Genomic DNA, 23,667 nt, shown 5'->3' on the forward strand with positions numbered 1-23,667 from the left:
TACTGTATTTACGAATTTAGCACTAAAATATCATGATATATTGAAAACATTGACTACAAAAATGCGTTGGATAATCCAGAACGTTGGATAAGCGAGTGTTGGATAAGTGAGACTCTAGCTGTTTTTGCAATGAAAATTGTGGTGAGGAGTATAGCCACTGAATGTCTCTTGTGGGGTCACAGTGCCCCTCTCCCCAAGAATACCAAAGTTGTTTCCTCTGCTTTCTTCTCCAGACTAATGTTTTATCTGGAGAGCTTTCTGAAGGTTCATATCTTTCTGAAGTTAAACTATATGCTACTAAACTCAACAAAAAATCTTCCAAGTGTCTTCTCCATCACCTTTGCCCTTTTCCTCCTTAACTTCATTAGCTTGTCAACAAGAAAGACCTGTCTTCTTTGTTTGTTTCTCTGACACTGATGGTTCTTTAGGACCAGCACTACAACTACTAGACAGATTGGAGTACCTGCCTTAGCTAGTACTTCTAAGTGTTGTAAAATACAACAAATAATTAATTAATTAGCTATTATTGTTGCCAGGTAGAAGAAGCAGTGTGTTTTTGTTTCCAGTTTCAGGAACCAAAATCATCATCATCATCATCATCATCATTTAATTACTTATTAATCACCTTCCATCCAAGATGCTCTAGGCGATTTACAAGCTAAATTGTATCAATACAAATATTGATAAAATTAACACAGATCAAAATATCTAGTAAAAAGCCAGGTCTTAAGTGCTAGGGTAAAAGGCCCTAACTCACGCATGGCTCTCATATAGGGCGGCAAGGCATTCCATAAGGCAGGGGCAGAAATAGAAAAAGCTCTGCGTCTGGTCCTTTCCAAGAGTATTTCTCTAGGACCCGGTAAATAAAGTAAGTCGCGTTGGGATGGTCGTTGCGACCTCTGATGATGGGAGAAGGAGAGACGGTTCCTAAGGTGCGATGTGCCCTGGTCATAAAGAATTTTAAAGGTCAGAACTAGCATCTTATATAGACCACGTTAATCAGTTGGAAGCCAATGCAAATGCTGCAGCACTGGTGTTATATGGCATTTCATGGGTGTTCTTGTGAGTAGCCTGGCTGCCACATTCTGAACAATACGGAGCTTTTGGGTCATAGACATAGGAAGGCCAACATACAGGGCGTTGCAATAGTCCAGCCTAGACGTGACCGTGGCATGGACCATGGCAATAACATCACTGCCTTCAGATATCTAGTAATTATTATTAAGATGCCATTTGCTGCTTTGACTCAGGCAGCAGAATGTTGTAGGCTGATTCTTTGGTGCTTTACAAATAAGAGACAACAGCAAATAACATAAAAACTTTTAGTTCTTCCTTGTCAGCTTGCTCTTCCATAGTCTTTTAGGAACATTATTGTCATGTTCCTTTGAATCATTCTGACTTATGGTGACCCTACATCAAACCAATCACGGGGGTTACTTGGCAAAATTTGTTCAGAGGATGATTGCCTTTGCCTTCTTGTGGAGCTGAGGAAGTGTGACTTGGCCAAGGTCATTAATGGCAAAGCAAATATTTAAACCCTGGTTTCCAAAGTCATATTCCAATGCTGAAATTACTCCACCATGCCAGCTCTGTAGGAGTATTATTCTCATAAATTCTTATAAATAGTGATGAGGGGTTCAGTTAGTTCTTGGACCTTGTTGACTAGAAATGGTCTTATCCCATTGTGCCCGCCCACCCTGCACCCCTCTAGTCTCACCATTAACTCTTCACTGTTAATACTTGCTCCATTAATCGAGTTCTCCTAAGCTACTTTTATTTAGAAAAACTAAAGCAAATTCAGTATTGAGTGATACAGCTTTCTTTAAATCTTCCATAACTTGATTGTGAACCATGGAAGGCACTGGGGCCATCATAAATACATGGAAGCAGAGAAGCAAGGTCAGGAAAACAAAGGAAGCCAAATATAAATATTACCTTTTTCTCCGTTCCAGCATATGGCAAACTTGTCTGTGCATGAACATTGGGCTTTTAGAAGACATGGGTTTAGATGAAGGTGGTTTGGGAAGGTACAAACCTCAGCTCTGTTGTAAAACACTATTTCATTTTCCTGCAGGCATAATGTTTGGAAAACCCAGTGAGTGGAAATGTTTCCACTTTCCCAGCTTTTGCAGCAAGAATGCAATGATTTATGCCACAAATGGGAAATAAATATGTCTGCAGGTTTTATATTTTATGGTACATCTAAGATATATTATGTATGTCCTCTTAAAGCAGATGTGTTTCAGCGTAAAGGTTTAACAGTGTGCAACTTACTGTTTAATTCTTTCAGAATAACTTTTACAAAAAGAAAATGCAAATCAGTAAGACAAGGTTGCACCAATTTACTTCATATTATTGAAGTCAGTTCTCTGTTGTATCTGCTTTGTTTTATTACTGAATGTGAGGGGGAAATGTACTTTTAATTATGAGGCAAACTAAACACGTTATTTAAAGTATTGTGTAACTTTTGTCGTTGTATGCCTTAAAGTTGTTTCTGACTTATGTTGATCCTCAGGCCAACATTTCACAGGTTTTCTTGGTAATATTTGTTCAGTAGGTCTTTGCATTTGTATTATGGGGCTTAGGGGGTGTGACTTGGTTATTCAATAGATTTCTATGGCTAAACAATGTTTCTGACTTCTCCCAGATTATATAAACAGTTAACTTTTTGTAACTCAGATTCTTGGAGTACTGTATTGTATTACAGCCAGAAGCATGATTATGTCTCTCTTGCTTTCTACAATATTCTTAATTTATTTCCTCAATAAGACAGGAAGGAGCACATTATCCAACAAGAGACTGCCTATCTCACCACACTAACATAGAATTGTCCTCTGCCCATCTGTTTCAGGTTACAATTTCTAAGATCTGCTATCTTCAGCTGCTTACTACATGCATAAATCATATCAATCCAAACATCTTTTTCTTATGATGTGCTTAGAACTCTAAGTGACAATATTGGAAAATATTATTCTTAGTTGTGGGCATGATAGCTACTTTCTCTAAAACAAAAGATTAAAGACCATGAAGATCACTCTTCCAATGTAATGTAAAGGAGTTTTTTTTTAAGTTTTTGGCCTATTAAGAGGGAGAAAAACCCGACACTTTGAAGGAAGCAGTAGCAAGATTATTTCTGAAGAGACAGAAAGAGATCACTGAACAAAAATCATTTGTACAACTTTTCAATGCTAGTGCAAGGTGTATTAATGTGTGTGGTGGCAATCCATATTCAGAGATACTTTTATGATGATACTGGTAATTATCTTGATCCCTTGATATAGCTGCATCCAGGTTAAGAAGTTGTACCATGAGACAGTGAGTGGAGTACAACCTAACTGATTATTCTCAATCTATCAACAGCTTTCAGTATCATTGATAATAGTGTCGTTATGCTAAGACTAAGAACCAAGTATGGTGTTTTTATTCCTACTGGATTGGAAGATCCCAGAAGGTGTGCTATAAAGTTTTTGTGGTACCCTAGAGCATTGGGCATTAAAGGATGCCACTAGATCTATCTCGAATTCAATGCTATTTTAGAATTTCCATAAACTGCAGTTACAGATAGTTTGAGATTACTTGGCATCTCCAAGTAGGGCTGAAATCCAATAGAGTCACTGCCAATTAGCTTCAACAATAATGAGCAAAATGAATCAATGGTCTGATTTGGTATAAGGCAAGGTTTTTTTCTGGTGAGCTGGACACAGCAGGACATGGATTCATAAATAGAGCCTCTATTTATGAGCTCAACTAAAGGAAGTCCACAACCTCTAGCCTTAAATTAGTTCCCCTCAGGTCTAATGCAGACACTCTCTTATTTGTGGCTGAAGCAAGCCACAGAATCACTATTTCCATCCATGAAGCAAATTATGTGGACTGGTTAGTAAAAGCCTCCCTCTCCATGTTTCAGCCACCATCACTGTAGCCTCTGAGGGACAGAAGAGCAATCAGTATCTGCTAGACGTAACCCCCTCCTGCATTCCCATTTCCTTTTCCTTATATGTCATGTGTTATTTAGATTGTAAACCTGAGAGCAGGGAACTGTCAGATTAATGATTTGTAAGCTGCCCAGGGAGACTTTTAGCTGAAGGAAGGATAATAAATAAATAAATAAACACCTTCTTCTCACCTCAAGTACAGAAGGCAGCTTTACATCCTAAACGGAATCCTAGTCATGAACATTGCTGCAATCAAAATATTTCTTCATGGGTCATGAAGAATCAAATACTAAAACTTTTATGAATAAGAGCTGCTGGACCTCTTTATGGGAGCCAGAGAAGGTAATGACTGGTTATATTACAGCAAACCTAGTATTATATGTCAAGTGAGGAATAACAGGAGTGGGGAGAAAAACCCTAAAGAGATGAGCCCATGCGTTCATTTCAGCAGGAGGTGGATAAAGATGTTTAAATACAAAAATATAAAAATTACCTTGCTCTGAAGCTGCATTACCTCTTTGGCAAATACACTGTCAATGGTAGCTGGCATCTGCTGGTAAAGTGAATTAGAAAGTTCTTTCTTTGCGTTCGCTTTATATTTTGCCTAGGACATAAAAAAAAAGCAATGCAGCATTTCCTTCAACTACATTGAAACGACATTCAGGAGGTAAATTTCACATTCTGTTTCTCAACAAGTGAATATTAAAAGAAATATTTTATCAAGCTCTAAAATGAGAACAAATGCTTGTAGACCCATCTTTGTAATTCTGATTGAAATATTTTGTCCAAGGAATCTGTTGCCTATATATATTCTGAGACTGAGATAATGTCCATATAAATGCACTATTTGAATGTAAAGATTAATAAACTGCTCTCCTTCTTCCTTGCCACCCTCTAAGAGCATCCCAATTTCTACCACCTCAACCAGTCCCATTTCACTATTATTCCCTAATTCTTGTTGCTGTTGTTGAGCAAACAGGAGTGAAGAAGTGGGACACAGGGGAAACAAATGCAGGCAGTGGATACTGCTGTGTTTAAATGTATCTGTAGAAATAGTTCTGTTCTATTTAAGGTGTACCTTTAATTGACTGGGAGTTAGCAACCATTGCATTACTGTGAAATATTTTGAGAACTAAATCTATATTTCAGTGATTATACAGTAGTCTTTTCATCTCATGTTGCTTCATCAAATAAGGTGTAGCTCTGGAAAATCACTACTGTGTAAATCACTCTGGGACTATAAATATCCCCCCAAATACTTTGCAACTTACCTCAGATATAAAAGCAGAGAGATTTTTCACATGCATTAGCTGTGGGGTGTCACGTATAAATGTGAACTTGCTTTTAGATTTTTCATATTCTTCTTTATAATGTACCTGTAAAAGAGATAGGGAGGTAGAGAAGAGAAACAGAATGGAAAGGGAAAACAGATCAGAAAGATATTGTGAGTGTGTGTGTGTATAACTTTAAGAGTGTACAGGCAGTTACCGACATACAAACATCTGACTTTCACACAATTCATAGTTACAAATGGGGGTGAGACAAGAGGAAGTGAGAAAACTCTACCCCTAGGAAGGGAAATTCACCCCTGAAAGCATTATCATGGGGAAAAGGTGTCTCAACTGAAGCTTTATCATAAATCCTTGTTTCCACAAGTAAAATTTAACAACTGTTCCCAGAATAACCAAAGGAAAGTCCTTTTACAAATCCTCAGACTCCCCAGGTCAAAACACTTTTGAAACACCAAGCAGTTTGAGAAGAGGTTCTGATAAACTCAGGAGAGCCTATATTTAGATAAGAGGTCCTTCTGGTCATGTGTGAGACAAGTGATAACTTGCATTTATAAATGAGCCAACACAAAACACACAGGTCCATATTGCCTCAAATACAGTTATTTTTTAAAAAAACAATCATTACATGCCAGATATTCTGAGTGAGGATCCCCAAGATACAGAAACATATAGAAACCTCATACACATATTTATTTATTTATTTATTTATTTATTTATTTATTCCAAAGACATATTAGTCACTCTTCATACCCAAGGCCTCATAAAAATAAAGATACAAAACAAAAATGGCAAGGTATTAGGAAGACTCTATGATTAGGATCATAGAAGTTGCTTAAGAGATTGCAAAAAAAAGTATGTTTCATAATCTTTCCTGAATGGCCCAAACGAGATGCCAAGGGAATATTAACTGAAAGGGAGTTGTGCAGCCATAAAGCCTCAATGAAGAAGGATTTGGCCACAGAGTGAAGAGGGGGCAGCCAAGAAGACACAGCTCCATTGTGTCTCCTGCTACATCACTTGGGATGTTATCGTTTCACTTTTGATAATATGTTAATATTTATGATTTGGGATCCAGGTGGGGTGGTTATTTTGTCTTTGTTCAGTTTCTTTACGGCACTGAATGTTTGCCGATACAGTAGAGTCTCACTTATCCAACACTCGCTTATCCAACGTTCTGGATTATCCAACGCATTTTTGTAGTCAATGGTTTCAATACATCGTGATATTTTGGTGCTAAATTCGTAAATACAGTAATTACTACATAGCATTACTGAGTATTGAACTAGTTTTTCTGTCAAATTTGTTGTATAACATGATCTTTTGGTGCTTAATTTGTAAAATCATAACCTAATTTGATGTTCAATAGGCTTTTCCTTAATCCCTCCTTATTATCCAACATATTCGCTTATCCAACGTTTTGCCGGCCCGTTTATGTTGGATAAGTGAGACTCTACTATATTTGTTGTAAACCACCCTGAGTCCCCTTGGGGAGATAGGGCGGGATATACATAAAGTTTATGATTGCTGTTGTTGTTGTTGTTGTCTGATGTGCTTGCCTTGAGAAACCAGTTTCTCAAGGACCCCTGCCAAAGAATTTAAAGTATTCAGAAGACCAAATATTATGACTGTGCCAATTATATCAAAGAAGTAGTTTAATATATTCCAACAAAACGATTGGACGGAGATATTCCAAGAATGAACTATGCACATAACAAGATTGGCTTACTAAAATGAGCCTACTGGCACACAGATGCCTGGATTTCTCTTTGTTTCCTTTGGTATTTGTATTTAAATTATTTTGTAACTACATTGTTTTTATATTCAGATCTACAGTATGGAATTAAACTCCACTTTATAAATTTGTATTTATAGTATTCTGCACACAACACATAGCACTGCAATGGGAATTATAATTATTTAAGAACAGCTGTGTTCATAAAAACCTCTACATTCCCAGTAATGTAGAGACATTTTTAAGATGCACAGAGGACGGGCTATGGGGCAGAGCTTGCCAGTTTCTAGTAGACAAAGCAAAATCCAGTAGAAATTTCACAACTGAATGTATATGTTTACTGCATCATTTGCAACAAGGACATTTTCATCTAAAACCAAAGAAGTATGCTTGTTTTCATCAAAGCTAATGTTTTATTTCTATGAAAATTTAACCAACCCAAGCATGCAAAATCCGCTGAGGTAGTAGTTTAAATAAAACATTTTACCATAGTTCTTCAGATTTTTATCATGCTTTTTCAAGGTCATGGGCAGTTATCCAATAATCTGCAATAGTATGCAACTTTCAGATCTGGAATATTGCTTTCTTCCTTCCCTCCTCCTCCTCCAAGTTTCCTTTTTACTTGAGGTACAATAGATGAGTTCCTAAGCACATTCAGTAACAGTATATCAATTGAACTGCTTCCCCTCCTCCTTCTCCACCAAAAAAATCCAGTTCCATTTCAAATTCAGCTCAGTAGATTTTATTGGCAGCCTTTCAAGCGACATCCTGTACTTTGTGGCTTACATTTACCTCATTCAGAAAACGAGACGCTGAGCTTGAGTCAATGCTAGGAATGGGACAGAGAGATGCAGCGGGGGTAAAATGAGGACACTTAAACATTTTTGTTATCATCCCGATCCTCATGCTGGCAGACATCCAGCAGAGTTCCATTAAAGTAGTGAAAAAAGCTTTAGAACAATCAATGTCCTTCAGGAAGAAGGCTCTTTATGGAAGGTGATGATTCTGCTTCATATTATCCATAATGGGCTTGACATGTTTCCAGTTTCTGTATGTGATGAAAGCATCAACACCAATGAATAACGTATTGCATGATCCCACTAAAGTTAAATACAGTTAAGTTTTGAACGGGACAGAATGAACCATAACTAATGATGCTACTGAAATGAGTGAAACTTGAAAACATTTGTGAAATAAAGACCATCAGCACGTTATAGACAACATGAAACAGAATAAGTGCTCAAGCTCCTTTTAATATAGTATTTAATACATTATGTGAAGACAAATCAATACTATTATCATAGGAAGTCATAGGAAGTCATAGGGAGGAGGGAGCAAGCTTATTTTCTGCTGCCCTGCAGACTAGGACACGGAACAATGGCTTCAAACTACAGGAAAGGAGATTCCACCTGAACATCAGGAAGAACTTCCTCACTGTGAGGGCTGTTCGGCAGTGGAACTCTCTCCCCCGGAATGTGGTGGAGGCACCTTCTTTGGAAGCTTTTAAGCAGAGGCTGGATGGCCATCTGTCGGGGGTGCTTTGAATGCGATTTCCTGCTTCTTAGCGGGGGGTTGGACTAGATGGCCCTTGAGGTCTCTTCCAACTCTACTATTCTATGATTCTATGATCTCCCTATTGCAGATAGCAGTTCTGTGGCAGAAAGATTATAGCATGATTGAAATAGTAGCCTTGATATTTACTTAAATTTTAATACAGACTGATTTCAAAGAAAATTTCAAGGCAGCTGACAAAATCAAACTACATATACAGTATCAGAAATTATTTCACATGTGTTCGCTTTTAAAATGTGCCCAGCTAAGCTATAGGAAAAATAGCAATAAGGGTCATCTATAATCAAATTTCCAGTTTTGTGAAATCTACTAGACCAGTGGTTCTCAACCTGTAGGTCCCCAGGTGTTTTGGCCTTCAACTCCCAGAAATCCTAACAGTTGGTAAACTGGCTGGGATTTCTGGGAGTTTTAGGCCAAAACACCTAGGGATCTATAAATTGAGAACCACTGTCCTAGAAGATGCCTCGAAATACATTTTGGGGAGTAAGGCAGGTATTAGTCAGTTAGTAAGTACATAATTCTCCAAGAATTACATCTAACTGTACAAGGACTCCTCAGAGAAACAACGAAAATGATTTTCTAAAGGGGACATCACACAGATCATGAATCAAAATGAAAAAGCTGCCTCCTGTCCCAGCACATCCCATGAAATGTAAGGCAAAGATGAAATTGCTGTCTATAATACCAGTTGTAACATAGCAATAAACTGAAAATACGGTAAAAATCACATTAGTATGAACCCTAAGGACAACTTAAACTGAATCTTGTTCCACACTAATATCTTTGAATATTACATTCAAGGCTAATCTGTGAAAATGGGTGAGGCAGAGCAACACTAAATACTTAAATGCAGCCCTCATCAAGCTCCTTAGAGTCAGTTTCTAAAGAATTTGGGTATGCATCACTGTCCTTTTAAATCCCATCCAGATATGTCAGTGCACTTGGAATTAAGCTTCTACTGACAGATGAAAAGTGCTAAAAGCTTTGCCAAGTTAAAAAAATATATCTAAAAGTGCACAAGACAGTATTTCAATGTAATTTTTAAATGACACCTCCAACCTTTTCAAATACATACATACATGTTGTAAAATGTATTTTTTCATTTCTGTGTAACAGTGTTAGGTGTATGCTTGAGGTAAAATTTAAATATTAGTGTTACTAGAAACAATACCCTGTAATAAGGAACTAATGCATAATTGGAAGCCTTTACTCACATTGCTTATCATTTCAGTACATCTTTTCGCAAGTTCCATGTTTTTGTCTTCAACAACCGGCTTAAGAAATACCTACAAAAGAAAGAGAATGGCATTATTAAAATTAGTACAAGTCACGCAGTGAATTCTTTAGCACTTTAAAAATGTGTCAGAGCCACCCACCTTTCCATCATAATCTTCTTCTTCCTCCTCTTCTTCTTCCCCATTTTCATTCTCTCTAGATTCCTGAAATGGAGCTCTCATTTTTTGATCTGTTTGAAAAATGGTAAACTTCAGTAAAGCAAAATAGCTTGTGTCCTGCTCAACCTACTGACTGTCTGCGCCACAGTTGTCCTGTGGCAAGTTTAACCTCCCTGTGGTTTCTTCCTTATTTAGGCAGCATTTGAAGGGTCTTATCTAAACAATGCAGCACTGAGTGGAGTGAAAGGCATCACAGATGCCCTTGCTAGTGACCATTCTTTAAAAAAGAAATGTTAATCGTTTCTTGCAACCAAATTTAAACAACTATTTTTCTTTTACCACAAAGCCATGGCAAGCAACAAATATTACAACACAGAAAAAAAATCCGAAGTTGAAAACATTGCATCTGTAGTCCCATATGAAGTGTATTACAGTAACATATTAAAATGGTAAAAGAACAGCAATATATTAAACTTGACCAAGAATTAACAATTAAGTGTCCAATAACAGAAGCTTGGGGTAAAATAATTGGTCTAACTCTCAATTTTATTTTCCATAGAAGTTCTAGGTTTTAACTGATTTAAACTTTAAAATCAAGGTCATTGCCATTCAGAAGTGAAAGAATTAGATTTGCCTAACAATAGCATTATTCGTCTGTATTTATTTGCTCTTCCTGAAATAGGCTGCATGTTTTTCCCAACCACCCATAAATACAGGTCACCAAATTATGACATGAAGAAAATTCAGATGTGGCTGTCTGTTGTAGAAATAGTGTTTTATATACAGAAAAAGAAGCTGTTAGCTCCAGCTTCTGCCAACCTAGCAGTTTGAAAAAATGCACATGTGAGTAGATCAATAGATACCACTCCGGCAGGAAGATAATGGTACTCCATGCAGTCATGCCAACCACATGACCTTGAAGGCGGCTACGGGCAACACCGGCTCTTTGGCTTAGAAATGGAGATGAACACCACCCCCCAAAGTCGGACACAAGTAGACTTCATGTCAAGGGGAAACCTTTACCTTATACAGAAATGCTATTTACTGAACAAAGATAAATGCAATTGGGGGTATATTTTACACAAGATTCCCATGTGGCTGATTTATATAGAAAACAGACTTTTTCAGTGCATGAAACATTTTATTCTGTACTAAATATTTATTTTTCTGCACTAAAGAACAACATGGAAACTCTGCACAGAAAAAAGTCCCAAAGTGTGAATATGCTTCAAAAATTGTACTTTTTTAAAACGGCTTTCTCGCAGTATGAAACAAATTGCCAAAACAGTATGTTATTTTCTTGAAGAAGAAAATTAGTATAGAATTAACTCCCAAATTGAAAATCTGACAGAGAAAACGTGTATCTTAGCACTGCTAGGGCAATGCACAATGAAACTTCAGAAATATATTGCAAAATTAATTGTATTTCTAAACTGTCATCAAGCTGACTTTGACTTATGGAAACTTATATAAAGCAACCTCCAAGTCACCTTGTCCTCAGTAATCCTGTTCACATCTTGCGAACTCAAAGCTCTCCTGATTTGAGTCTACCCAGTCTCTCTCTTTCCTATTACATTATGAAGCACTATTGTCTTTTCTAAAGAGTCATGTTTTCTCATGAAAAAGTCTCATTTAAGTAAGTCTAATCTAAGTCATCTTGGCTTCTAGGTAAAGTTTGGGTTTGACTTGCTCTAGGGCCCATTTATTTGTCTTTGTTGCAGTCCTTGGTATCCACAGAACTCTCCTCCAGCCCCACATTTCAAATGCATTGATTCTTTTCCTATCATCTTTCTTCACTGTCCAGCTTTCTGAACAATACTTAAACATCTGAAATACAATGGCATGGACTTTAGTACTCAATGTGATCTCTTTACACTTGATTATACAATCCTAATGTTTAATAGGATTACACAAATGACAGTTCACACATTCAGTGAAAAGCCATGTTTGCCTTTTTCAATGTAAAAATACAGAAGGTTAATGGAGAAAGGAACCTTGTGACAACTGCTGAACTCTGAGATCAGCAGAGTTTCCTGACTAAAACGAAATTACACCATCCATTACAAATAAGGGTTGCAACAAAAATCTTAAATCTGGTATATTTACAGGTTTTTCAGGGAGCCTTGCAGCTCAGTATGTAATTCCAGAACAAGGCTATGCTATATCTTGATATATTTTCTCATTCTGAATAAGGCCAGGCTGGCCAGCTTAACAAGTATACAAAGTTACTGTGATGCTGTAAAAGCATACAAAAATAACTCTTCCTTCTATAAAATGTAAAGATTCAGAAAATGCTGGTTCTCTAAAATAACTTCAGTTGTGTAATACTGGCACTGGGATAGCAGCCAAGGGGATACTGAAGTACCTAGCATTGCTGTTTTGTGGACTAAGGACCAGACTAGAGAGATGGCAGCGTTCCAGTAATTTGTCCTACCTGCCCTGCCCTATTTTCCCTTCACCTCAGATGAACTTACTACAGACTAATTTTGCTCTTCCCAAATTCTTTGAGACTAGTCCTGCTCTTTGGATGAACTTTGTTTTGCAATTAAACCTCTGAATCACTCAGTAATATTTTAGCCACAAAACAACCATCTGCACCAGGGAGATCATAATATCAATCATTCTTGGAATGATGCATGAAAAATTACTTGAATATTTAAACTGATATATCCTCTGCTTCACTAACATATTCTAACAATTTTGCTCCATTTTACAGCAAACCTAACTTCAATGTGTTGTTGAAGGCTTTCATGGCTGGAATCACAGGGTTGTGTGTTTTCCGGGCTGCATGGCCATGTTCCAGAAGTATTCTCTCTCCCAACTTCATTTTGCAGCAATCCTTCATCCCTAGAACTGTGGTCTCTAACATGGAGATAGTTAGATCTGTCTTTTGGAGACACAAAGGACATAATTTCAGGGCAGCTCTGAGGAACTTGTTTGTGAAATTGGCTAGGACTTGTCAAAAACTGTCCAATTCTTGCTATGTCTATTCAAGTTCTATCAAGCAGCACCAAAGTGTAGATGTGCACATCAATGGCTTTTTTTTAAAACTGTTTCTTTTTTCCCATTTTTCTCTATATATCTCCCTACTTTATATCTGTCTCTTTGGGCTACATTATACTTGTTTCCTAAGACTAAAAGTGAGATGTATATCAAGGAAAATATATTAAAAACAAAATTGTGATTGCAAGGCTGGTCATGACCTTGTATGTGGAAGAAATCTAAGATCCAGCACCAAAACCTGGTTCTGATGCTCAGCTTTACTCAAGCACATTATGATAACTTGACATATACTTAAGAAAAAAAAATTGTCGAGATGAGAAGCCATAGATCATCCAGATTCACATGAAAGGGACTGTGGTTTTTTTGTTTTTCTTTCCCCTAGACTTTTGGAGCAGCTGAGTAACCATGACTGTGAGGGTGGAAAGCAATGCAAGACAACAGTTGAAGGGAACCCTAAAAATCCTTCACACATATATGATAGCTCTAAAGAGGTTTAGAAAAGAACAGAAACTCAAAGTGTACTGCCAGTGTCAACTATCAAAGAATAAGATAAAGCAAGGTCAATTACCCTAAATGTATAAACTGATAATATTGGGCAATCAAAACCAAATGTCATCTCTTAGACATAAAACCACCAAGCCAATGCCATTTTACAAAAGAGAGCTAGCAGAGGAAGGGTTCAAGGTCCTTTTCCACCCTGCCTTGCACTTTAAATCTCCTTTAAATATACAGGAACCATGGCAAAACCCATGTGCTAGTAGATGGGCTGTCCCATTACTATGACCCTAACCTGACAGGGTGGGAAGTAATGTCTTTTATGAAAAAAAATGAATTGAAAATGTAGTAACAAAGAACAATTAGGTATAGGAAAGTTAGGCTCCCTACCAAGAATGCTACTCAACGAGGAAACATGGTTACCTTGACAACAGGGACAAGATGATAAATATGGCTTTCCTGTAACCTACTGAAAAACATAATTCTGCCTACACATTGTCAAATACCTATTTTATATTTGCCATACTACATTCCAGCATGCACAGCTGCCGCTACTGCTCTCCCAATTCATTAACATGTCTCACAATTTAAAGCAGCTATTCAATGCTGGTTGGAAAAAAAACATGTTACATAACCTAGCAGTTATTAGGCTATCTTTTCCCACTGTTTGCTACCTAGCATATTTTGCTTTGCATGTAGTCCTTAAGACAAAACTAGATTTCACAGTTCAGCTGTAACAATTCTGTGAATGGTTAAACACAGGCATCTATAGACACCGCAATATACCCAGTAGTAGCTTGAGATATCAGCCACATCAACACTGCTAAATCAAGACTGAAACAGATAAAACAGAATAAAGCATTTGAAAAGAGTATTGCAAAATTCCTAGAAGGATAGCAGCTGGAAGAAATTATTCTTAAATGGGCTCCTCCCTACCTCCTTTCTGTGGGGTTTGAAGAGGGAAGAGAAGAGAGCACCCTGTAGCTTTATGAGCCTACAAGCCTGTTTTCCCAATATCTCATGAGACTTCACAGCCTAAAAGTGCCTCAAGAACTAAAAGAAGAAACAAGACTTAGAGCTACATAAATCTAAGGGGGGAAAGGTTGAAAGGGTTCAATTTAGCTCAAAGAACACATTGCCTTTGGATATGTTCTCAATACTTTATGCAAAGCACAGGAATCATGTCACTGTTGATCACGTATCACTTCCAAATGATATTTCTGCAATCTCTGGTGCATCTAGAAGCTTTCAAGAAGCCTTCTGCTTCAGCAAGGCATAACCAGCCCATAACTTATCCTAGCAGGCAGCCTTTCTTTTCTCCAGAAATAAAAGTGGAAGTCAACTTCCGTTTATTATCAGTAAAACATGGAGGACCTCAGCCTAAATACCTTAAAGGCACCACATTCTGACTGATCTTGGAAGCTGATTAATAGTTGGATAGTGGACCATCAAGGAATATTAGCTGCTCTAGACGGTATTTCAGAGGAAGTCCATAACAAACTACCTCTGAGCATCATTTGTCTAAGAAAACTTCATAGAATTGCCATTAATTGACAGGCAATTTAAAGGCACAATGCATGGACAAATTGGAGCTGCCCCCAGACCTGGGGCTATAAACTGTGTTCCTGGATGTCCTGAGTTTTCCTATCTGTACTTTATGAGAACAGAGAGCCAGAGGACTGACATGTTTATTATCCTCCATTAGGTCTTTGTCATCCTGAGTTGGATCAAAGTCATTTGACTTTCAGTTGGCTGGGTTTGTCTGTTTTGGCTCTAGCAGAACTGTCAGTGAGAATGTGGAAACACATAAACAGAGAGGAAGTGTGAACTGACACTAGAGAGTAAGTAAGGAAATCTCAGTGATATGGAGAATGACAGGACATTTATTGGGCTCTGACATCTGGCAAAAGTAACTGAGAATTCAGGTAGTCAATATATGTTGCAACCAGCAGGTGCTAGAAAACTGATAAGGAACCTCATTCCTTTTATTGTGAGAAATTGGGCTTTGTGGTTTTATTTACATAGTATTAAAGATACTTCATTGTGGGACAAAACATTTTAAACATCTGATCCCTGAGGGGACTCCAAATGTGATGAAAAATTCCTCTATGTCTCCTAGAATGGATTGACGTTCTGGAGTAAAAGTAATTAAGCCAATTGAAGCCTGGGGACCATAAAACCAGCCATGGGATCACATGCAGACACACTTTGCCACCCATACTTTATGAAAACACACACTCACACACGTGTGTGTGTGTGTGTGTGTGTGTGTGTGTGTGTGTGTGAATTTTCTCCTTCGGGAGAAATATAGTGAGGTATAAATACATATAATAATAATTTGCCAGATATTTCCACAAGTTTGCATGAAGACTTAGTGAACTGTATTTATCATTACCTTGAGAAGTGTACTTTTAATTTTGTCTGCCATCCTTTCTTAATATACACATGAAGATAATTTGTCCATAAATATAATGAACAATAATGGGTTCTTCAACTTAGACATGAATAGATAAACTAAAATCAATGTGGGCCAAGTTACCATGATGATTACCACTACAAAATTATTTGATTCAAGGATGGTTATAGTTTTTTTGCTTTCCCTGTTTTCTTTGGAAGAGGGTTAGAAGAAGTTAAAAAAAATACATATATAGGTGTTGCTAAACACTAGGAACAGGTATAGAAGTATAAAAGCACAACATGAACATGAACTTATTGTGGCAAAACAGGAATAAGGAGGATAAAATGACATAAAATGAAATCTAAAAATAAGCTACAACTGACAAGATAAATAGGACAGATGCTTTTTCAAACCAAAAGTGTATTTATTAATGTTTCCATATTCAGGCTGTCACCAGAAAGTTAATTTCAAGGAGGGCCAAGGGCATAACTTGGATGAGCTTTTAGGCTTTTATCTTTCTGATGATCTCATAGGCAGCCAAAGCCTGCCTTTCAATAAAAAGGTAAAGAAAAAGAAAAAGATTTTCTAACGCCAGAGGCTGGTTTGAATCTGTAGCAATGAGCTTTGCAGATTTTTCTAGAGCAAGAGAAGAGAGTTTTAAGTCTCATCAAAAGCCTGAAGATAATAATCTGTAAATCAAAATGGCATGAGGCTTTGCCAGGAGGCAAAAGAGGGAAATGTCAAATCTTATTTATACATACCTTTTTCAAGCTGCAGCCTTATTTCATTTCCTAATACACTTCTAAATCTAACAAACAGTAATCCCAGTTCACTATGTTAGTAATTTGAAGCACTCTACTGTTAATGTCACAAAACACAAGCTAGAAATTCAGGACTCACTCATGATTGTACAGTCTCTTATTAATACTTATCAGACCAGATATTTTTGTGAGCATTGGCTTTAAACAGTTGAAAACATCAAGCATGAATGACAAGAAGATTACCAAGGAAGCCACAATGAAATTCAAGGAACAAAAAAATAAAATGAATTTCTCTTCTAAGGGGTCAAGAATACATCTGCTGCCTTTGACATATTTTAATTTAATTAGCTCTCTTAACATATTTTATGTGGATGTGATAATGTTATTTTAAACAGTAGGACACATTATTCTAATAAGCATCTTTTATCAAATAAATGAGAAAATGTGAGTGAAAAATCTAGTTCCACATTAAAATTATCACCAATGAAGCTACCCATAGCATTATTTTTACACACACACACACACGCAGAAAAAACTCACATGAAATCTTCACTTCCTTGTGAATCACCCACAACTGGCTATAGCTAGATAGTAAATCATTTATGTAGAGCTCTAGTGGTACATCAGTTTCCCCCCAAATTATTGCTATAGTCCACTGTGCAACTGATTGTTCTTTCAGCAGAAAAAAAGATAAAACTTCCTTGCCAAATCTGAAAACATTTCCTACAAACTAGACATTTTAGCAAAATTAAAATATGGGGTATCCCATGTCTCAAATCTTTGTTAGGGCTGCTCAATGTCCTTGAGTTTATACACTTTTTTCTTTATTCCAACTTTATATGCTTAGCTAAAGCAATAAGCAAAAAAGGGAGCTGATTACACTACTTTCAGAAATTTATTTATTTACAGCATTTATATTCGGCCCTTCTCATTCCGAAGGGGACTCAGGGAGAATCTCAGAACACATATATGGCAAACATTCAATGTTGTTATATACAGTCAGGACAGACTATATATATATATATATATATATATATATATATATATATATATAGGCATTTCCCATCTTTGGCATCCTGGAGGTTGTGCTCGATTCCGACCATGGGGGAGGCAGGGGCTGTAGCTCCATCCTCCATGTCGAAGAGCCCTGTTCACAGACTTTCTCTTTTTTTATCGCCGGCATTTTTCTGGTATTTCCTTTATGGTGCCATTAAAATTTCAGGTGTTAACCAATGCAGGAGCCAACATGGTGTAGTGGACAATTAATTCTGGAGACCAGAATTTGCGTCCCCATTTGACCATAAAAATCCACAAGGCTACCTAGGGCAAGGCCTCAGAAGAAAGCAAGGGCAAACCCCCTCTTGTCAAGAACACCTAGTGATAGGTCCCTCCCGATTAGAGTTGTCATAGTCGGAAACAATGTGAAGCCACACAACAACGAGAAAAAAGATGTCGGGATCAAGCTATCCTGAGACAATTTCTACTGTTTGAAAGTCTAACACTTGTAATTCCCAGGTAATTAGGTTCAGTTAATTAAATAACGAAGAAAAGATCTATGCATAGTAATTAATCCATAATTAAGTGGTTTATTTGCTGAAGTTTACACATGTATAACTTTAGTATTAGATAGCAAAGTGGATTCCAAGGATGATTTCAGCAACAGAGAGCTCTGACAACCTTCCACATATTACTACATAACTAAGATTGAAGCTCAGTTAATTTTAAAACAGTTTAAAGCCACTTTGGTTGAATTTCTCTTCATTTTTTATTTTTATTTTTTTATTTTTAAAGCCTCCTTTTAACTGGCTACACAGCAATGATGAGACAGCACGGTTTAAGTGTTTAATTAGGACAATGGGAGACCAAGGTTTGACTCTCCATATGGCCATGGAAATCTACTTGGGCAAATCATATTCTCAGCCTCAGAAGAAGGAAAGGCAAAGCCTTTAAACAAATGTTGCCAAGAAAGCCCCACAGGATTGGTTTGCTTTTGTTGCCACAAGTTGGAAATGACTTGAAAGTAAATATCGTGGTAACAGCAACAACACTTGGACCTTTTTAGATACTAAATGTATGTATCTTGAAATATACATCAGGCTGCAATAAGACAAGTTTCCTCCAAAATTTAAAAAGAAAGAGAAACTTGATCCTAAGATGTATTGACCCTTATCCATTATGCTAAATCAGGGATCCTCAAACTTTTTAAGCAGAGGGTCGGTTCATGGTCCCTCAGACTGTTAGGGGGCTAAACAATAGTTGGAAAAAACATGAATGAATCCCTATGCACACTGCACATATTTTATTTGAAGTGCAAAACACATGAAAGAACAATACAATATTTAAAACGAATAATAATTTTCAACAGTATAAACTTACCAGCATTTCAATGGGAAATGTAAGGAGCCCCTGATGGCATAGTGGGTTAAAGTCTTGTGACTTGAAGGTTGGGTTGCTGACCTGAAGGCTGCCAGGTTCGAATCCAACCTGGGAAGAGAGCGGATGAGCTCCCTCTATCAGCTCCAGTTCCATGCGGGGACATGAGAGAAGCCTCCCACAAGGATGATAAAAACATCAAAACATCTGGGCATCCCCTAGGCAACATCCTTGCAGATGGCCAATTCTCTCACACCAGAAAAGCCTTGTAGTTTCTCAAGTCGCTCCTGACATGAAAAAAAATGGGAAATGTAGACTTTATTTGGCTAATGAGATAGTCAAGTTAATTAGGATGGTTGTTGTTTTGTTTCTTCAAGTTGTTTCAGATTTAGGACAACTCTAAGTCTAAAGTTTAGGGCAGGGGGTGGGGAAATGACCTTGGTGGGCAGCATGTAGCCCATGGATCTAAGTTTGGGGATGCTTATGCCATTTCGCCAAATAATGGAACATCAAACATATACAATTAAGACAAAGACAATAAAACATAATTCTATAAAGATATTTAAACTCCCCAACGTTCCATAAACCCATCAATAACTGTTATTGTGGTGCCTGCACACACATGGATTTTCTTACTATGTGATAAACTTGTAAAGTAGTAGTACCCACACTAGGCTACTGCAAAAACATTGGAGACCAGTGGTTCTCAACCTGTGGATCCCCGGGTGTTTTGGCCTACAACTCCCAGGAATCCCAGCCAGTTTACCAGCTGTTAGGATTTATGGGAGTTGCAAGCCAAAACATCTGAGGACCCACAGGTTGAGAACCACTGCAGTAGACGTTTGTGTCATTTGAAGATTAACAGAGTTGTTTTAACTCTCAATGTATAAAAGCCAACTTCTTGAAACATGTTGGCATGCATACAGAAAGAGAGGGAGATCGTGCCAAATCACTATAGAGAAAAATTTAATGTACATTCTAGACAGTTTTATTTATGTCACACTACAGAAACAGGTTGTGCAAAAAGTGTTTAGCATGTGTATGAAAATGTCCTGAGGAAATTTCTTGTATTCTTGGGTTGAGACTATAAATTGCCTTATCTCTCAAGCCTAAACAGACAAATACCCCATCATGAAAAACCATGACAGATCCCCTCTGTAACAAGCCATGACAAATTCCTCAATGATGTACAGCACAGCGGAATCTGATATGCCTCAAGCATGTTTAGCATTGCACTTTTTCCCTCTACCCTCCAAAACAGTAAATCCTGTGGCTTTGGAAGTATAGCAAGTTTCTTATTTCTCTTTCACAAGAACATTATCTACTGTATATACTCATGTAAATGAGTCTAAAAGTTTAAGTTTTTTAAAAGACACAAAAACTTGGGTCAATTTATCCATGGGTTAATGCAAGTACTATAACTTAACACATATCAAAAAAGCAACTCTCTGCCATGGCTTCTGGCCATTTTGAATGCGTTGTGGAGAACTGCAACCCTTCGGCTCTTCCCTTAAAAGAACCACCAAAAAAGTAGACTGGGCTGATGCTTCTTTTAGCTTCTCATAGAACAGACTAAGTTCTCACCTTTACTTTACCTTAACTTTAATTTTAAAAAGAAACCCTTTTCCCTACATACTGGTGATGGTGGTACGACTAATGAATACCCTCCCCTGCAAATCTTAAAGTTTCGATAGGGAAATATAACCTTTCAGGTAATCTGAACTATGTCTTCAGGGTTAAAACCAGCACTTTGGATTATTTCTACTGCAATGCTATTATGAAGTCTCTATTTTTATTTTAAAAGGCAAATAAAAAAAGGCAATGTCGGAATTAAAATAAAATGCAAAATAAAGCCTGGGTACATATAATACATGAAACTAAGTGAGTCTTTTGGTCCATTCAGCCACAATTGCTCTCCAAAATCTCATGCACATATTCAAATCATTACTTTCTACTAGAGGTGTCAGGCATTGCAGCGTACAATCTTTCAAATGAATAGTTATAAGAAGGTTTATCTACCACATAAAATTGAAAACTGCTGTACTTCATAATAGTCTAAACCCTTACAGAATCTAAACGCATGATATCATGAAACAGGTCACAGGGTGAAATTATGTGTAATGTCTGCTTCGGTATTATTTTATGTTTCATCGTAGACCTTCTTGCTCACTTCTTCACCTTGTCTGGGTTTTGTTTTTTTACAGATTAATGTGTTTTTGCATCATATTACAAAGTACTTCATGCTGTTCACTAGTTAAAATCTACAACATTTAGTTAGTTTTTAAACTACTGTTCTTAAATTCAACATTAAGTCCATGGTTTCTCTCAGCTCTTTTGTAATATAATGGCATCATTCAAACATCACAAAACTTATTGCTTATGTCAGCTATGATCTATTGACTTAAGCTATGAATTTGCCTAGTTAGGGGTGGACCAATAGGACCATTCTGTTCTTGATATTCTGGAAACCAAATGGATTTCAGAAAAATCTAGCTAAAATCGTATTGGATCATGGGGGGAAAAAATTCTGCCAACGTAAGTACACCCGTGGTCCAAGAACATTGTGTACTGTACGTACCATGGCATTATCATGCTACCTTTATGCATCTCAGAAAAGAAAGACCCTTGTCTGGACATGCCTTCAGCCCCTGAGGAAGAAGAAGCCTTTGGTCCCTATTCCCTGGATGTGCACAGGTGGCCAGATGGTCCCCACATATACACCTGTATACACCTGTATTTGGAGGCAGAGCTTCACTCAAGGACCCATTTTGCTATTCTTATACAAATATGCAAAGGTGTGGTAAAAGGATGTACTGTATACCTTTTTGTGCAAGTCCCAATACAGTACTTAACATTGACATAAGCAGGGGGTTACACCACTGTAAGCCACCAACAGTATTCTGCACTCTGGTAGATTTTTCCCACAACTGTTCCACTTAAGCTTTGCAAATCTGAAGAGTAAAATACTAATATGGTTCCCCTTGATCTGTAATGACAGAACAGGTAAAACAGTTACGATATACATTTCTGCAATCCCATCACCATACAGTGGGAATAAGCCGACACCAACATGATTATGCAATTTAACTTAAAGCTGAGAAGGATGGAGAAGCCTCTTTCTAGCAAATAGTTTTACACAAAAAAACCTTACAAAAGACTTTATTAAACAAAATTTTGCAACAAGATAGTTAAAAGTCATAATCATAGTACAAATACATATACTATAGATTTCTGACACATTGAAAAATATTGCCCAACTTAATTTGCTTAAGTTAGGAAGTCTCATACTGTGTGCTGACACTGCATTTACAGATTCTTAGGGGAAAGTCTGTCAGAAGAAATGATGCATTAAATTATATCCTGCTTCTAGTATACAGTAATACCTACTCTTAAACATTTATAGAGCTACAATTCAATTCAACTGGGAAATAATACAGTGCAGTTTGTACTGTACAGCAATTTTCCATGAAATTCAATCTCTACTTAAATTATTACAAAACTTCTGTTAAGGAAAGTCTTTTCATTTTATACCTGAAAGACACAGGCATACAATGAAGAACCATATGCTAGTATGTAATATTTACTTTAAAATCAGTGATGATGAATATGTGGCCCTCCAGAGGAACTGCAACTCCCACAATCTCTCACAATTGTCTTGCCTAGCTAGAGCTGCTGGTAATTGGAGTCCAACACTTTTCAAAAGAGCTGTAAGCTGCATACTCTAGCTATATAATGAACCCGTTGCTGTTGTGTGTCTTCAAGTCGTTTCTGACTTATGGTGACTATATCACATGTTTTCTTGGCAAAATTTGTTTAGAGCAGTGGTTCTCAACCTGTGCGTCCCCAGGTGTTTTGGCCCACAACTCCCAGAAATCCCAGCCAGTGTGCCATCTGTTAGGATTTCTGGGAGTTGAAGGCCAAAATACAACAGGTTGGGAACCATTGGTTTAGAGGGTATTTGGCATTCTCTGACTTGCCCAAGGCCACCCAGTAGATTTCCATGACCAAGCAGATAATCAAACCTGGTCTTCAGAATCATAGCCCAAAACTCAAACCACTACATTACACTGGTGCTCTGTATATCAAAACTGCATCCATATGTTTCAGATGAGGTACTGTAACTGAAAGCATAGCCAACTATCCATTACTCCCAACAACACAAATGCTCCGTCAACCCCTGTGAACCCTAAAAACTTGATCCAGAAGATTTCCTAAACCCCCCAGCGCAGGTTTTTAGGTTACACAGACAGCTTCAGAAATGGGAGCCACCTATTCCAACAGAAACCATATAATCTTGCTTAAGTGCCCAGTTGGAACCTGACTACCCAGCCACTCCAATATAGAGTTACTATAATATACATTTTGTGTTTGTGATATGATGGAGTCCCTTAAGCTTAATGCAACTCAACATGTCTTAATGTGGTCTTGTCTGAAGACTAAAGTGGAAAATTAGTATCCAGATACACCCTTCAGCAAGACTTAAACCTAAGCAGTACTTACAGTGCATGCTTGCACAATGCCAATAATGAATTACTTTGATTTTCTGTGTAATCATTTGTTTCCATGACCGTACAGTATTGTGTTAGTGGCATGATTCAGCTAATATTTAAGTGGAAATGAAATGAGGTGAATGAGTATAAATGCATTCTGATTATATTCAGATCACTGCATCATGACTGCTTACTTCACTATTTCAAATAACTCCTGTGTAA

General features: G+C 37.3%; 1 protein-coding gene across 7 annotated transcripts in view; it reads right to left on the reverse strand.

The window, feature by feature from the left end:
* nebl (nebulette) overlaps nucleotides 1-23,667 on the reverse strand; it is a 134,270-nt gene that overhangs the window by 41,349 nt on the left and 69,254 nt on the right. For 4 of the 7 annotated variants that reach the window (XM_008112447.3, XM_008112448.3, XM_008112449.3 and 1 more), the window contains 4 exons: nucleotides 9,908-9,996; nucleotides 9,746-9,817; nucleotides 5,207-5,311; nucleotides 4,429-4,539 (listed from right to left, as the gene is read on the reverse strand). The exons of 2 other annotated variants lie outside the window; for them this stretch is intronic. In XM_008112447.3, the coding sequence (XP_008110654.2) occupies nucleotides 4,429-4,539; nucleotides 5,207-5,311; nucleotides 9,746-9,817; nucleotides 9,908-9,996 (377 nt within the window). Of the gene's footprint in view, nucleotides 1-4,428; nucleotides 4,540-5,206; nucleotides 5,312-9,745; nucleotides 9,818-9,907; nucleotides 10,072-23,667 lie in introns of those variants that run through there. One more of the 7 variants, XM_062957557.1, reaches the window with a different exon arrangement.

The sequence above is a fragment of the Anolis carolinensis genome, chromosome 6 (assembly GCF_035594765.1).
Source record: "Anolis carolinensis isolate JA03-04 chromosome 6, rAnoCar3.1.pri, whole genome shotgun sequence".
Taxonomy (NCBI): Eukaryota; Metazoa; Chordata; class Lepidosauria; order Squamata; family Dactyloidae; genus Anolis; species Anolis carolinensis.